Consider the following 18158-nt stretch of genomic DNA (forward strand, 5'->3'; position numbering starts at 1 on the left):
GACAAAAATGGGAAAAGCACATGCAGTTTTTTATTCTTCCATAATACCTGGCTGTTATTGTTACCATGTGTCATCAGGAAAAAAACACAACATCCAATTAAAAGTTAACTACAAATATGACACCTTTATTTAACTTTTTTTGTCCTGAATTGGTTACAGAAACAAGAGAGTTAACTGTTGGTTGTTTTTTTTTGTCTTTTTCTAACCAGGGGAATCAAGTTCTATACATAGGCATGCTGCGTCACTGCACAGTCATAGCTGTGAAAACCAATATTACCCCTGTCAGCTGCCCCACTGGAGCAGTCTGAAGGCAAGACAAATCAGGAGAGTACAGGCAAGGACATGTCAACCCCAGGGAGTAAGGGTTTTCAAATGGGCTACCCAGGGACGACAAACTTAACATAGAAGTTGTGTGCAAAATCTCACCACAGTCTATTTGATTTTAAACACAGACAATATCAGTCGGACGATTCTCCTTTTTTTGTACTTTTTTTTTTTACCCTCAACTCTTTAAACTAACAGAGGAAGTTATTATTAGGTCCAGTGATGATGGCATTTTGTTCCTTTTGGGGAATCATACTGCTTTGGACCATTTCCCTTTGTTTCTCAAGAACCAGCTCGCACAGACATTAAGTGTGTCATCTGATATACACTGAAAGTATGATTGTTGCCACATGACCTTTTACATAAATAGTTAGTATTCAAAAGTAGGTCTGAGAAAGGTCATATATGTAGAAATGGTGATAAGCATGCACAGATAGGTAGTTGACGAGTGCAAAGTCTACAAAGTCACATCATGTTATTCTTTTTTTTTTTATGTACTCCACATAGAGTGAAAACATCACAAGAATTGAAACCTCCCTCCCCCTCAGCTCTGAGTGCTGATACTCAGGAGCTTTGTTTCTTTGCTGCTGACCATCTAAAACCCTGAGGACAGTTCTTCTTGCATGGATATGAGGCTTGTAGCCTGTTTCAGACCAGGCCTGCCCAAACAGAGCCTGGTATAACAGGACAAGCTGTCTTTGGGCATGAAGCTGGCCTGCAAGTAGCAGTCCTATTTTAGAATAGCCAGTGTGTAAGACATAAACATACAGCAGTAGTCAAGGATTGACCCCTTGTCTTTTCTTAGTAAGATCAGGGGCCAGCGCACTGACTATTGGTGGGCTTGAGCCCTGCCTGCTTTGCATTTTCTTTTTTTTTTTATAGCTATCCCTAATATATCACAGACTAAGTCATGATTTACTGCATGAAGTGGCAAAATTATCAATAGGCATTGTTGTCTTTTTGAAAATTTGAACATAATCACGTTTGCATCCCCGTAACAGCAAAGTGTGGGAGGTACAACCAACATAAATCCTGATAATTGACAACTCACATTTTTTCCTTAATCAAACAAACAAACAAAAAAATTCAAAATGAAATAAAATAAAATAAAAGCACATCTAGTGTTGGCGAAACATTTCCAAAATGCTATAGTTTAAAAAATACAAGCATAATGTAACAAACAGGCAAATGTATAAACACAAAGCAAACCAGTTAAAAAAAGAAGATAAAATCAGTTTGCAGTGGTCAGTCAGTTCTCCAATGAATCACTGATATCTAAACTCAGCCTACAGTTTAAAAAAAAGGGAAAAAAAGGTAAACAAGCAAGCAAAGCTTTACAGCACTACTATGTACACAGCTCCTCGGGTGAAAGAGAGAGCTGGTGCCATGATGAAGGGAAAGGGCGTGAAACAGAGACTCCAGTGAAACAAGAGTCCTTCTTGGCACAGAGACTTGAGCTATAGCTGTCCACAGAAAGAGTCTGGAGGAGGAGAGGAAGGAGGAGGAGGAGGAGGAAGAGACGCTCCACCAGAAAAAAAGAAAACAGAAATGAAGACAACGACATAGAGAAGAGGAACATGGATACAAACGTACAGACGTGGGAGCCATTTTCTCATACAGATTGGAGGCTGAGTGAAGGAAGTCTCAGAGATTTCACTGTCACACAGACTTCCCTTTGGGGCCGTCTCGTGCTATCTCATTCCTACTCACCGCCACCCTCCTCCTCCTCCTTTTCCATTTGATCCCCCTCTTTCTACCTTGCACTGTTAATCTGATCTTTCTGAGGCTCTAGGATATCTCCAAACACCAGCCACAGCTCTAAATATAGTCTTGTCACTCACAGCTTGACTACTGTATCAATATAAGTGTTGTTTTTGTAGTTCCGTGCCTCACTGGAGGGTCGAGGAATATTTAGCACCAGAAATGTACCTGGACTTAGATTTTTTTTTTTCTCCCCTGTCGACACTCGTGAAATCACAACACTCACGTACGCACACACAAACACAAATACAGGAACCGAGAACGGGAGACCATTTCATTTCCTCGCTCCGTTTCTTGCTGATATAAAGTGACAGTTTCTCCTGGCTGCTTCAAAACGCCAGTGGCTCTGGAGATGTGGGTGCGTACAGCAGTCTGACCTCGATTCATTAAGCGGCGCCTCTCCCCCCCCCCCTCGCCCGGTCATGACTGACGTTCCCTTTGTCCAATCATAATCCGCTCTGCTTTATCGTACATCTAAAAGCGGTTTGTGGGCAGCGCTGTTCAGGTGCAGCTGTGGTCATTGGGGAAACTTCCTTTCCAGTCACAGTTCAGGCTTCAGAGTTTGTGTTTGCAAAGTGTCCATGCAGGTGGGAGGATGGCGGAAGGTGAGAAGAGTTATGTGTTTTATTCACAGATGGTTCTGATCGCAACCCTAACCCTAACAGAGGTGAGAGAGAGGGAGGAGACAGGTCTGGGGTGTTGAGAGTTGTCGGGTGGGGGGTAACAGTCTGGAGAGGAAAGGTTTGCTGGAGTGTTATAGGGACCACACACATACACACACACACACACACTTTCCTCTTATATGCTGTACATTCACACCTACAGAGGCAGGGTTATTTTAGGAGGGCTCTGCTCAACTTGTACAGTTTGCCCATGTGCTCTGTCTACACCTACGGTGTGGAGGGATGGAGGACAGAGCCAAATGTTTCCACTCGAACGCCTTCATTGTGTGGAGCTGCAGAAAAGACATCCTGCCTGACAGAAAGAGAGAGTGAGCAGGAAAAAGCAATCTATTTCACAGTTTTCAGGGATGCCTACAATGTTGTAGTGTCACAGGAGATAATGATACCTAAAAAGGAATACTGCATGTCGGCATTTTCAGATCAGTCTTTTTCTTTTCTTTTCTTTTTTTGCTACTTTCTTTCATATTTCCACTCTTCTAGAAAACCTTCAGCTCTGTCCTCCATATCCTGCTCTCTCTGAATCTCACACACACTCAAACAGTAGTTGATTGGCACACAGTCAGTGTTAAAGTCTGTACACAGAGTGAAAGGTCGATGTAGGCATCCGTGCTTTTAGTCCAGTCCAGCCAGACAGGGAGGTGGGCCCTTCGTCCTGGACCCCCCTCATTCTCCCTCCTCACCCTCTTCATCTCGTCCTTTTTTTTTCCTTTTTAAATCACACAGCCTCTTTCCAAACCTCTCGCTCACCACAGCTGCCTCCCCGTGTAGGTAGGAGGGGCAGAGGGCACCTGTAGGTGAAAAAGTTACGTTTGTTAACCGTCAGCAGTCGAGAAAGCATCTCATTTTTAGACATGCATGTTAATTCACATGGTTACAGGGTCTGCATACGTTCCATTCACACTTTATGTGGACACCTCTCTGTGTTTTAAAACAAAATGCCTATGTTTTTGCCATTGCAGATGTATTTACACACTAAAACCAGTCTATATGAATTCTCTCTTCAGGCTATCGAGCTGCCACAATCCAGGTAAATTGCAAATATCTTATGCCATTCACAGAATTGAAGCTACTTTGGCTTTTTTGCCCTGTTATTGACCTCTCAGGTGACACAGAGACTACGTCCACACTAGCCCGGATAGATTTGAAAACGGCGTTTTCGTCTGAAAACGCTCCGCGTCCACACTAGCGTTTTCAGTCGTTTTCACAGAGTTGTGCGTCCACATTGAAACGGCAGAAAACTCTAACGTTCCAGTACTGCACATGCATGAAACGCAAGAAGATTCGGCCTGCCTCGTTTCTGTCTGCCGTTTATTTACTTTCGGGCTCGTTGAAACGTCGCGGCAAAATGTCGAGGAAAAGCACCGAGTTTTTTAAATGGACTAACAATGAGGTGGAGTTGTTGCTGCGAGTAACACAAAAGTACAAAGTTGCCAAGCGAGTGAGAATTAAAGAATTTGAAGAAAAGCTATTTGGAGCATGTACAGACCGATATTAATCTGTTTTAGGGCTGTCAAAATTGAGAGCAAACAAAACAACTGCTGTATAATGCACTCCGCTATCTTTGTTTAATTGGTCACATGACTGCATCACATGACTAAAATGCGTCATCGTTTTTGAGTGTCCACACTGCAACAGGACAGCTCCATTTTGAAATGTATGCATTTTTGAGAGGGTTTTGAAAATGCTGCGTTTTTCCTTGGGGAAAACGCTGCGTTTTTCCTTGGGGAAAACGCTGTGTTTTTCCTTGGGGAAAACGCCGTCTCAGTGTGGACGGGAGGCCAAAACGGAGAGAAAACTATGCATTTTCAAACGAAAACGCATTAGTGTGGACGTAGCCAGAGACTAGCTGTACCCTGAAACCTGAGTGGAAAACCTGCAGGCTGTATTCAGGGCTCCAGAAAAGCTAAAAACTGCATTTCTTTTTCTTGTAAATGCATAATTAATATTCCCTATAAAAATGCTATTTAACTCTTCACCCTTTGAAAACCTACTAGGAGTAACCTTTGAAGCTCTTTTATGAACATCTTTCAGGCCTGCTTGTAGAACAAAATGAGTAGGTGCGCATCAGAAGAAGTTAGCTTGTGCAGCTACCCTTAACCCCCCCCAGAAACTGTTCTAATGGTTGTGAAACCACATCTTTAGTGATCTATCCTGAGGTGTCAGAACTAGTCATTAAGGAAACAGGGGACGTCATTGTGGAAAGTGTTAACAAAGATACTGCAGTAAATGATACTGCTCTCTGCCGTAAGGGAACAAATGCAATATTTATCCGTCAAAAAGTATAATGTTTTTATTGATGGAAAATAATGGCTCATATTATTGTATTGCTATTAAATTTTAAAGCCACACGAATCCAATTATAGCAGCTATTATATTTCCCCAAATGCACTGTGGTCAGTTAATAGCCTGGTCTCCAATAATGACCAGCCTCCGGGAAAAAAACAAAGTGCCTGTCATAAAATGTGCATTCCAATTAAAAAAAAAAAAAAAAAATCCAACGGTACAATCATATTGTTGCTTTTTGTCGTGTTTAATTTGTTGATTCTGATCCATTTCGGTTTGTCATCCATTAATACCAGCCAGATGTCGTCACATATGGTTGCCTACTCCTTCAGATGGTTCACAATAAAACTCTTATTTAGGAATAAAGGGTTTTGGAAAGTGCTGTGTTTTTATCATTGGAGTAACTTAACAGAAAGTGGAGTGGATCTGAAAGTGAGGCTTTATACAAAAATAGTGCTGCAGTGACAAATGGGCGAACATGACTCATCACACAGAGAGAATTAGAAATAAAGCTTTACCTCCAGCACAGGCCACCTTCACATTTAGCCAATGCAACTTAGCTTGCACTTTAGCTAAAGTTACACTTATGTTAAGTGTAAATATGTGGGTTTAAGCAGGAGCTTATTAATTTAGTACAAAGACTGATTTAATGTATTAAAAAAGGCTAAATGTTTCCATGTTTCCACTTTCAGCCTGGCAGATGATTGATATTTACTGTAAAGAATGGAGGGGTATTGATTTTCCTGTTTTACTTGCTGTAAGATGGGGAATGTGCCAGTCTCCTAAAATGTCAAACTGTACTTAGACCATTATCAACCTTGCAATACAATCCTGCAGTTTTCTATTTAATTCTTTGTGCTCGTATTTGTTTTAGTATCCTTTAAAACTGCTGTTAAAGGTTCTTTATTTCATGCTTTCTGCAAATCGGTTCCTTCAGAGCGCCCTGAGCCGGCTGTACAAATAAACGCTGCCTGCCTTTAATGGGGGTGCACAACAACACCGTTCATGCAGACTAGTGATATTTTATGCAAAGCAGCTTAAGGAGACGCCTCTCCGTTCCCTTTGTCAGCTCGATCAGCACGCCCAGCTGCAATTTCTAGGAATAGTGACTACAAATTATCTCTGTCAGCAGAGTGTCGTTTCAGCTTTTTAGACTTCTGTAATATGCTAGGTGTTGTTGGGTTTGCTTAATTCATAGCACAGTGGCTGGAAAGCAGTTTACCTGCACCAGCCATGGTGACCATTCATCCTGCACAATGAATCTTGCTGGGTCACCTGACGGTGGCATCATTAAGGGGACAATTGGTATTATATTTTTACACAGACAGCAGAATAAGAAGCAGAAGCTTCCTCACAATCACCCTTACACAGATCAATGCCAGATGAGTGACCATTTGTGACAAATCCGTCCATGCACGTGGAACAAACACAGTCGCTTGAGAGTTTCCAAACACAAACTGAGTACGCACGCACACACTCTCACACCTCTCCCTCATTCTTGTGCAATGACGTATGGTCCAGAACGCACAAATGTGCATGCAGTCTTGTCGGCGTGGTCGAATGAGAGAGCGGCGTGTAAGCGGCGTGTACCTGTGACTGGGAGGATGTACTCACCGCTCCCCCGTTCAGGATCATGGTCATCTCGGTGGGCTGGTAGACGTTGCTGCGGAAAGGAGCGCTTGGCCTGGCACCGGTGTTGCTGCTGTGCTGCCCGGCACCGCCACCGCTCCTCAAGCCTGGCGTGGAAGAGACGGACAGAGATTACTCACCCTGACTCACCACTCGGCTTACTGTCTGGAGGAACCAAAGAAACACTTGCAGAAATGTCCTCCTGCAGTTATTACTAGCCAAGCATACAAATGTGTCCAAGAGTTGCATTAGTCACTTTGGCCTACATTCCTCCTACAAAGCTAAATTACGCCTGTTTGCTCAAAAGTATCAGATTGTGCTGTACCTGCAGTGTTCTCGTCATTATATCCATAGCCCTGGTTCTCCACAAACTGCCTGTGAGATAGAGGGGTGTCATCGTCGAAGCTCGTCTCCCTCATCCGCGTTGAGTTCTGGGATGTGTCGAAATAATCCGGGGCAGTGGGTTGGGGTGGGGGTCTCAGGCAGACGTGAGATTCGGGAATGGCATGGAAGATCAGCAGCAGCCAGCCCTGAGCAACCAAAGCAATAGCCAGCGCTGGGTCATCCCACTCTGGAGACCTGCCGAGCCAGTTGTTTCCATACAGATAGAAGCCCACCCAGGCCACCCACAGCAGCAGTGACATCAGGCAGGTGACCAGCAGCCAGATGGCACTGCAGCGCCACTGACGTGTCTTGCCACACAGGGCCAGGGAGGCTGCGGTCAGCGCAGCTAGTAGGAGGGCTAGCACGTAGCTGCATGCCAGTGCGAAGTCCAGAGGAAGATACTGACAGGCAGCTTTTCCTTCCCTCAGCACGGTCAGAAGCAGCCACTCTGCAGCAATGATGCCCTGTACGGCACTCAAACCCAGTGCCAGGCCGGTTAAGGCACAGCCACCAGGGCTGCGACGCTCCCTGCCAAGCCTGCGCAGGCGGACGCCCTGAACCAGCAAGCAGGAGAAGCAAACAGCAAAAAGGAGACCCCATAGGGCCCTGCGAAGAAGACACAGTGACTCATCCCGCTCAATCAGGTAAGCAAAGCTCAGGCCGAACAAGCCAAGGATACCGAGAAGCAGAAGGAGGATAGGTCCCACGCCGCTGCGCTTCTCGCCCTCACTGATGTGGCGTAAACGGCACAGCAGGACTAGGGCGAGCAAGATGGCAGCCAGCACCCCACCGGCAGCCACAGATTCAACGGCCACCCCCCATATGGAGTCCAGGTCACAGAGGAGGGTGTAAGGACGCACAAGGCCCCAGCCACAGCCTCTAGGGAGCGGCTCTGGCTCGCTGTTGGCACAGTGAGCAACAGTCAGCAGCAGCAGGAGGAGAACTGGTGGGAACGCCATCTCTGAGAGAAGACAGATAGCGAGATGATGCAGAGGTAAGGGGCAATGAGGGAGAGTGGAGAAAAGTAGGGGAGAGAAAGTCAGTAAGTCATTCTGGTCAATAACATTTGCAAAGCTGTAGAGCTGAGCAGTCACTCCCACAGCAATCATTCCTTTGTGTGACAATAAAGACAATCGGCCACTGCTGTGTTTTAGAGAGGGAACAAAAGACAGTAGTTCGTGCAGGGTGAATGACTGAAGCCTTTCTAACACACACACGTCCTGTTTCACCAATAATAGCCTTTAGCCAGACCTTTTTTGAACCTTTTTAGAAGTTTTTTAAAGGGTTCATTTCTGAGGTAAATGGCTTCAAATAAAAACAGCAACCCTCCCATGCAATGAAAAATACAAAAGAGCCCTACACAACCTACCTACACAACAACAGAGTTTTTGGGGTGTGATTTGTCTAGTCTTATCCAGCACACTAGCCTTTGGAGTGCTGACAGGGGAGCTGCAGCATCATGCATATTTTTATGAAAAAAAACAAGAGAAACAGAGAAAGGAACTACTGTACACTCAGTTTGGCTCACTATCAGGCATCTAAGGGCACCTAGCGACAATCTATTGTAGACAACAGCAACAGAACCTCGAGCACAAGTACAAACATTTGTGTACTTTTGAGAAAAGTGTCCCAGTGAGGGGAAAAACAAAAAACAAAAAAACCCACATAAGCACTCTGCAAAATCAATGCCGTCTCAGTCTCCCTTTTCCTTTATTCATCACAGTTGTCAGCCACACAAACACACATAAAAATACACAATCTTTCATTTCATTCTGGGCTTTGCTGGGATGATCAGCGCTGTCGTTTCACCTGACAAAGCTGTGTGTTTTATGGGAGGTTGATCTGTATTTAAAGGCGCCACAACACCGCGCGCACAAACATATCTTCCTGCCAGGCTGCTGTCACTAAGCTTTCGGGCATTCTTTCCAGGCTGGCTCATGCACACTGCTCTTTTCTATCCTCTCCATGCTTACAGCTGCACGTTGGATTGTTTATTTCAGAGAACTTTAGTCACAGTGCGAGTCCGCCACGAACGTCTCGCTGTGTCCACGAATAGACAGTGTTTGCATACCACATAGTGAACACTGGATATTTCCAGCTTCATGTCCTCTGTCTCTCTATATCAAGTAAGTTGGGATGAGTCATATGGTTGGGGCGATAGAGGAGAGTACTAGGTTTAAACACACCAGTTATTAAATAGAGCAGACTGGAAGAAGAGAGAAATAGACTCAAGACATTTGGAAAATACGAGGAAGTCTAGTCAATAAGTAGCAGTGTAGCCCCACTTTGGGCTGTACTGTCTTTGTGACATTTCTGACTTTCCTGTAAGGTATGACAGTAAAGAGGAAACCAGCTACAATCAATATTTTTTAACAACATTGCATTAAATAAAAAACATCGCTCATATTCCCATGGAGTCCTGCAGCTCTCTGCTGCTCTATATTGACTTTCAGCTCATTGTTCAGATGTCTGTCTGCCACTTTACCGGTGCCATTTACTTTTAGCTTCTAACAAGAGCTCATTCTAACTCTCCTTTGACAAAAGGACACTCAACAGTAGATTTAAATATAGCAGGTTGACTCTAAACTAATGATTAAGTTGCTTCATAATGGCTGGATGTGTAGATAAGCTCAAATTGACTGCTCACATGTTTGTCACAGCTTAGAGCGCAACATTGGACGTGCTCTAAAATCTCAATAAAAACAAGCAGATTTGAAATAATTTAAATGCTGTATTAATACAAATAAATCATCTGAGACTTAACAGTTCTTGTGTTGCTCCAAATTAATTCAGTGCATTACAGATCTGGACTGTAGGATGGGTCAGGCTAACTGCCTGCGCTCTTTTTTCTCCTATGCAGCCGTGTTGTTCTAACACACGCAGAATGTGTTTGGACATGGATGGGTGGACGTCATATGTCACTTAGTCTTAACAGTGTCTTCTTAGGTGTGCAGGTCACCCGTGACATGTGCACTAATGTACCTCCATACCATCAAGGATGCTGACTTTTGAACTGTGTGCTGATAACACACCAAGTGGTCTCTCTTCAGTGAGGAGCCAGTGGTTAATCAAGGTCTTGATGGGGGTGGGGGGACAGACAGACACTCTGTCTCTAAAGCTGAGACAGAGAGAAAAAGAGCAGTAGCCCTATGGCATGCGGTTTGCTTGGTGAGTTGTACCAGCACCCACTAGTCAAGGTCTTTTTTTCTAATGGTACAGTTTTACATCACATAGAAAATATATTTACTGCCCATGCAGTGATTTTTAGTACTGCAGTTTAAGTTTAATGAAGTACAGGCTGAGGCCCTAAAGGTCACCACTGTTTTAGTTTTCTGTCTTGTCCTTTGCAGAAAGAGATTTCTCCAGATTCTCTACATCTTTGAATTATATTATAAACTGTAGCTAAGATTGCTTACACATCATTTAAAAAAGACCAATAACACCCATGTTCAAACCTATTTTGCCACAAAAAAGGTCATAAAGATGTAAAAAAAAAAAAAAAGAGGATTATTAATCTTCTATAAGAAACTGAAAAACACAATATGTACTGCTTTATAATTCTTCTCCAGACCTTCCTTCTCGCCCTGCCTGCATAGTTGGACCATCCATTTATTTACAAGCTTTTGATGTTTCTTTCCTCATATACATTTAAGATGGATTTTTTAAGAGAGCAGTTGTTTACAAGTTTGCGAAATAGCATTATTTATTTCTCACCCCCCCCCCCCCTCCCCTGAGGGCATAACAGTGAAAGATGTGTGCATATATATATATATATGTGCGTTGTGCATATTCATGTGTTTCGAGCCCTTTCATGTATCCTTCAGAGATTTACACTCTCCAAAATTCTTCTTCATGCCTCCTCATTAATAAAATTCTTTGCTCCCTCATTTCCTGCTTGTTATTTCCTGTTGTCTCATCCCATCCTTCCTTCCTTGCTGCAGCAGCTCTTAGCCGCTGGTTATTATTGGTCTATATTAACATCAATCAGTGCTTACAGAGGAATGACTCACCAAAACACACACACATAAAAATCCAGAGCTGGATCTTTTTGTGCATACAAAAACACCTGACATTATCATGCACGCCTCAACGCACAAAAACACTCATGTTTCCTCCTAACATCATCCCGCTTTTTATGCTCCGTCACTAAACTACAAGAACAAGGGAGAGCAGCCAAGAAATTAAAACCTCACTCGCTCATCCTCAAAAAGCCAAGCAGCCTGCTCCTCCTCCTTCTTTTTGTCTTTCTTCCACACATCCTTTGTCACGTTGTAATTACTGGGACATTAACGCTTTGCACTCGAGACAAGTGCACATCACAACAGGACACGGAGGGACTGGAGCTTGTGGCCTGCACACTCGTGACTTTTTGACTCGCTCGCCATCTCGTCACCCCCCTCTCACACAGATGGTTGCTCTGGCTGCTTTTTGAGTGGCTTGGCAGACCGGTAAGCTGCAAAGCTGAAGGATGCGCAGAGAGAATGGCTGCACACATGCACAAGCAGCGAGACGTGCATGTGCAAAATGCTACGCAGAATATGCCGCACACCTACAGACACCTCTTTTTTACTTCAGCTTTACACGAGTGGTTTTAGAAGCGAAACTGTCTGGCCTTTTGGTTTGTGCAGCACAGAGGATGTAGCCGCCGTCTCGCCCTCCCCTCGCTCTCTAGACGTGTTTCTCTCTCTGTCACTCATCACGCAGCCATCTCTGCCCTCCCCTCCATTAAAAAAAAAATCCTCTATTCTGTTGGATTTTCAATGCCACCGCTCCTCCAGAGCAGCCAGAGCGGCCTCGACTTGCTGTATTTGAAGACGTCAAATCAAAATCAAATCAAATCAAATCACTTTTATTGTCACATCACATGTGCAGGCACACTGGCACAGCACATGCGAGTGAAATTCTTGTGTGCGAGCCCCACAAGCAACAGAGATGTGCAAAGACAACAACACAAACGAGCAAAATACAAGAATGGCCAACCTGAAACTAATAAATATATGTACAATATATAATAGTGTATGCATTTCTGGATGTGTATACTAAATATTTTCCTACGTGTGTGTGTGTGTGTGTGTGTGTGTGTGTGTGTATACACATTTTTACAAATTAAATAGTAAAAAAAAAAAAAAAAAAAAAAAAAGACGTGCTGTGAAAGATGCGCCTCGTACACCTCGACTAGTCCCCCTCTTTTGCTACCCAGTGTCTAATCCCTAATGCACCGTCTTGCTTCCATTTTGGCATCATTTCCCCTTTTCTGCTTGTGCCCCCTCGCGCCTTCCTACTCCACCTCCTCATCCCCCCTGCTTTCCTTTCCTTTTATTTTCACTGTGTATCTTATGTAACTGAGGGAAGGATCCAGCTCCTGCCAGTTCTGCTGCATGGCTGCTGTTTCTCAGGCTTCATCTTCCTCAGTGCCAAGAAGCCTGCTGGCAACCAGAGGTCCATCTTAGTCCCCTTCATTTCCCATCTAGCAGTGTTACATGTGTTGCTTTCGCATAAACATACTGGCATTATGTTCACGCAACATCCAGCTTGGTGGCATTTACCATGGGTGTGTGTGTGTGTGTGTGTGTGTGTGTGTGTGTGTGTGTGTGTGTGTGTGTGTGTGAGAAGGCAACACATTGTGACACAACACTGATTGTGGAAAGAATGCAGCATGCAATTCCTTACAGCGCTGCTGTTAAAACGCAACAGGAATACAAGCATGAGAGTGCAAATGTGCAGCACTGCAGTCATTCAGATCTGCCCCAGGCTGGATAGGCAGGGATGGGGGTGGGAGGGGGATAGGGGTTGGGGGGGGGGGGGGTAGAAACAAGCTGTCCTGTACAATTACAAGCTCCAACAATTATCAGACGTAGCTCACGAGCAGATGCTTTCTAATTACCCTTGTGATAATTGGGAGGATTATTACGATTTGACAACCCGCAGTAATTGTCATTTTTTGAGTCTTATGCCGAGAATTTGAATCTGAATGGGGATGAATCTGTGTCTGTACGAGGGCTTAAATGCATAGGTATACATCTGGAAACGCATGGATCCAGCTGTTGAGGTGAGCGGGTCAACTGCACGTCTTGTCCTGCCATCTGCTTGCTGGTGACACCGCTCAATGACGCCAGCATTATCCACCTTTTCTTATAACACTGCATACGTTTACATTATTAGCTGGGGTTATATATATAATATGAACCCAGGCCTGCAGTGGCTTCAGGAATGAAAGCCTGGTCTGAAAGAGCAACTCGTGTTTGTCCCTCTCCACTGATTCATCCTTATAGAATATTATGAAGGTTGCAATTAGATCCTTTCAGGGCCTTTTTTAAAAATAATGATAATGTTGTTTATATAAAAATCTTTGCTACATAATAACTAGCTGACAAGCAAAAAAAAACCAAAAAAACAAATAAAGTCAGGATAGTGCATTGACAAAAATCTATAAATTACTTAAAATACTGACCATTTGAATAACAGGTGTTTATTCCTGTAACTTTTTCAGTTATTAAATGAAGTACATTATAACCAGTTAATATAAGAGTTAGTTTTATTCTATTCTTTCTAAGGACCTAGTGCTGTAGTGTAAAAGTATATTAAGACTGTACATGGTCTACAGATGAAGACGTTCTGAGTGAGAGGGCTGGCTCGAACATCTTCTTCCTTCCAGTTTTCATCAACCAGTTTTAGAGGATCTGAGAGGGTTTTAAATTAAACTTGGCTTGGCTGGACTTGGTTTTATTTCCTATAGCGACGAGTCTTCTTTCTCTCTTGAGAACACTTTGACAAGATGACCAGAGACAACCTCTCTACCAGTGCATTTAACCAGAGTCACAGACATTCAATGATGAAAACCGCCAATATGTGGCCAATTTATATGCTGAGTCTCATGCACGAATATATATTTCTATACTTCCAAGTTTTGTACTTCCTGCAAGGCTGCTGAAATAAACAGACCTGAGATCCCAGCGACACAGCAACAGACATCCTAGAGTTTCCTGTGCATGGATTGGAGACATCTACAGCAGCTTTGATCCTGCAAGTACAGCACGCTTTCTTCATTATTCCGACAAGATTTTTGTCGTAGCCGGTCAACTGTTACCCATTCATGACGCCATTTTTTTGATGAAGGTTTATCATAAACAAATGCGAGGGAATGGATTTGCTGGAAAGCATCCAACCTCCTACTTCACATAAAATAGCCAAAAGTGAATTCCATCATCTGATCTGACTGCGTTTGTCAACAGTCTTGTGACATTTGTGAGCTCGATCATAATCCAGCTGGTAGCAACAGACAAAACAATGGAAATTTAAAGAGAAAAATGAGGGAAGTGATGTGTTATTGCACTGTGATGTACATGTGGGTGCTAAAACAGTGGGAAGAAGTTGGAAAGGCAAAGTTAAGGGGAAAAAAAACCCTCAAAGACAACATATATAAACAGGTTTAGGAATAAAAAAAAACCTGAAAGAAGAGCCTGAAAAGACGTGATACATTTGCCACACCAAGCTCTTGGGTGCCATACTGAAGAATCTGACAGTGTAAGTATTCTCCCAAGACTCTTCAGACATCCCTGGCCACCCTAATTAGGCCTCATTACCATGTGACTGGACTCGCAGCGAGACCATATGCTAATTGACTTGGCAATTAAGAGCGCCAGTGTTTATTCTCAACCCTTACTCCCCTCCCTTGACTATCTTGTCTCTCTCCCTCCGACAATAACAACAAGCGTGAGGTGACGGGTCAGATGTGAAGGCATGCCAAACCCCAAAGTGTACCCTGAAACTAGAGCCACGGACATCTGGTGTCACGTGTTCTGCTTCCGTGTGACACGAATGAGCTGCATCCATTATAGATAACTTGATGGGACCCGGGGTGGAGATGAAGGAGGCTGGGGTTGGAGGGTGGGGGTGGTCACAGGGGCCCAGGGAGATCAGATTTGGTTAGAGAGCGTGATAGTGATCAGAGAGGCAAGAGGAAGAAGGAACAGCCGGATATGCGGAGGAAGAATTGGAGCGAGGCTCTTGCCTGGAGCGTGTGTGGGTGTGTGTGTGTGTATGTTGGAAAGGGTGGGAGGTGCATGATCACAAATACACATATAAAAGGAGAAGCAAGGAGTTCCCATGTAAGTGACAAAAATACCCCATTTTATACAGTCAGCTGCTTCATGTGTACATGAAGCTACACACACAAACACACATACACGTTTACAATCATCTGAACACGGCACATATGGCGTCCTCCCAGAGGACAAACTGTAGCTTTATTTTTCCCCAAGAGGATGCTAAGTAACTCATGAATTCACAGTCTGACAATAAACAGCTTCAGCCTGCTGAATATTGATTAATGATAGAAAACAAAGCACTCCAAAACAGGCCAGTGAGCTTACTCGGTACACAATCCTGCGCTCAGAGCTCGCGTATCATCTATCTACTGATCAATAAGGAGGGTAATCCATAAACTGGCATCAGTTTCCATGCAAAGATCCTTTTTCTAATTGGGCTCAAGAGGTCATTTAAGTGTGATTTCTTGTCAAGTTAGACATCCAGGGCACTGTGTCCTGTCTGCAAGGCCAGCATGAGAGGTTCAAGTCTACTAAAAGGGACACCCCTGTGTTTTAGCTGGCCAAAGAAGCAGCTTAATGCAAACACAAATTCAGAGAATGCCCTTTTCTTCTTTTCCTTTTTTCAGCATCCCCCTCTCTCTTAACAATACGACCACATGGGAGGATCCCTGGGGGCTTCCAGAAGAGTGTGTTTGTTTGAGGGACCAGAAGTAAGGCCATTGTTATCCTGGGGGTGGGGGGAATGTGTGTGTGATTCCAAAAATAAAAGAATGACATCTAACCTCCGAACTAAAGCACGGCGGAGTGATTGACACTCCCAAAATATCCCAGTGTGTTGTGGGATGAAAATGGAGTCGCTGCCACTAAAAGAGAGCAGCGTTTCTATCCTCGTGAGAAAAAAACCTCAAATGTCTCACCAGTCGAACTGCTTCAGTCATTTTCTTTAGTTTTTACCTAATTTGCCTTAAGCTCGAGACAGTATGAGCTGAGCATCGTGCATGAATATACATTTCTGCAAAAATGCTCAACCCATGTTTGCCCTCTGCTCCCCACACCTGCATTTGGTGCATCGCCTTTTTTTTCTACGGCTGTCAGTGATGCAACTTCCTTCTCAGCTGATAAACCCCCCTTTAAAAAAAATCGGCCTTAATACAGTACAGACGCAGGTGCATTCAAATAAACAGTGATTCCCTGTAGGGTATTCAGCCAAACAGCCCTCAGTAAATGTCGTGCGTACACATTTCCACAAGGATAACTCCCCCTGCCCCCCCTTTCCCCTTAAAAAATCAGTATCTGTAGGCGACATGGTGAGCAGCACGTACCTTGAACGACGTAAATTAAAGATGTTCGAGGATGAAGACGGGTGCACAGTTGTCAGGTTTGATGGGAAACACAATAAAAATGTCACATTTCGTAATGAGCTCCGCTCGCTGGGTTTGCGTATTCTCTCTCCATCCACATGGACCCTTATGAGATAAGACCAGAGGATTCCTCCTGCTCCTGGTTCCACACCAGAGGTACCCGGTTATTCAGCCCGTGTCTGTTTTCCTCAGCGGCAGAATGTGCATGAATGGAAGTCCAAAAACAAGAGAGAGGATGAGACAAACCGGGTTTAAGGGTTGAAATATTTAAGAGATTCTTTATCGTTTTCCCTTTAAATCCTTTGTTCAGCAGTGCGCATATTTGACTTTGATTCGGCACCAACGTCGGAGTGTTCACCGGAATAAATAAAACAGACGGCCGGTCGGAATCCTGCGATGCCCATAACAACACGGATCCCCCCTCTTCCAGTTACTGCGCTGATTATGCCGCTGAATGTCCGGGCTGACTCTCGCTGCTCCCCGCTGCACCTCTCCCGACTCAGCGCATCACCGAAGCTGCGCTCCGCATAACGTGCGTAATGATAATCCTTCTACGCGCACAGAGAAAGTGACAGCTCTCCACAGCCGCCACAGTCCCCGCCGTCTCTGTCCTCGTTCACTGTAACCGTGACAGATTAATTGATCACTGACACGTGCACGCTTTATTAGCTCGCTGCACGACGAGACTCGAGCGCGTGCACGCGCACACTCCACTCCACCTAAGATCTCTGTCACTGTTTCAGCCTGTGAGCACAGATTGGACCCTCTACATGCAACTCTGTCACATCCAGCTGGTGCGGCACTGTTCCGAGCTCACAGAAAACACACCAATGCAACGTCAACTTATCCAATGCGTTTCCGACTGTGCCTTTCAGAATAAAGTTCTCAAGCTAATGTCCTCTATTCCAATAGAGGTAATAAATAGTAGTAATAAACACGCTTAATAACGTGGATGACGAATGAAATGGCATTTAGGTTGATGGCTATAGCTCGTTAGGTATCCCGGGTTATCTACCAATTGGGAGGTTGGGGGATTGCATGCCATAAAGTATCCTAGGGAAAGATATTTGAACCCTAAGTTGCTCTTCAATTTATTCATCAAAGCAGATTGAAATGTAAAAATGAGGCATGCTTTACGAAGTGCTCCGAGTGCTCCTTGTAGAGTAGAAAAGCCCTATATAATAACTACTTTTAAATCTCTCCGACTTCTGTTCTCGTGGACCGTTTTTTTGTGACTCTTATTTTTACAGTTACACGATCCACTTTCCGGGATTCCTTTTGTTATCTTGGGGATCTTGACGGTAACAAATTGTGGTGATTATTATTTCTCGCTCACATCACATGCTTGTTGTCTCAGCTGCTCCAGTCCATCTTCCAGGGAGGCTTGGACTGGTGGAACACCCCCACTGGCTCCTACCATCTCATCCTCGTCTTGGATTCCCTGTTTTATTAGTGTTGCAAGATGCGAGTCATGGGGAAGGATTTCCATTTTACAAACATTCTACCCCCAAAAGCAGCCTAACACGTCTGACCAGGTGACGGTAATGCTTGCAGTGTGGAGCTGGTGCAAAATATCCGTTCACAGAGAAAGGTTTAGTTTTATTAGATTGCAGGTAATCCAGCAATTTGGGGGGCGGTGTTCATCTAAATTTTGGCTTCTGCATGTTAATGGTACTAAGCCAAAT

The 18158-nt window shown here is 44.2% G+C and overlaps 1 protein-coding gene across 2 annotated transcripts; it reads right to left on the reverse strand.

Moving 5' to 3' along the window:
• Positions 1 to 97: 97 nt before the first annotated feature.
• Positions 98 to 17309, reverse strand: gprc5ba (G protein-coupled receptor, class C, group 5, member Ba). Of its 2 annotated transcripts, none has more exons than XM_026165011.1 (4): positions 16435 to 17309; positions 7006 to 8025; positions 6666 to 6787; positions 98 to 3556 (listed from the first exon to the last, which is right to left on the reverse strand). In XM_026165011.1, exons 2-4 carry the CDS (start codon positions 8021 to 8023, stop codon positions 3512 to 3514), a joined length of 1185 nt encoding a protein of 394 aa, XP_026020796.1. In that variant the 5' UTR covers positions 8024 to 8025; positions 16435 to 17309; the 3' UTR covers positions 98 to 3511. The 2 variants fall into 2 exon arrangements, with proteins under 2 accessions (XP_026020796.1, XP_026020795.1); XM_026165010.1 differs by having other exon boundaries at positions 6642 to 6787.
• Between the last annotated feature and the right edge of the window lie 849 nt (positions 17310 to 18158).

The sequence above is a fragment of the Astatotilapia calliptera genome, chromosome 4, assembly GCF_900246225.1.
Source record: "Astatotilapia calliptera chromosome 4, fAstCal1.2, whole genome shotgun sequence".
In the NCBI taxonomy this organism is placed as follows: domain Eukaryota; kingdom Metazoa; phylum Chordata; class Actinopteri; order Cichliformes; family Cichlidae; genus Astatotilapia; species Astatotilapia calliptera.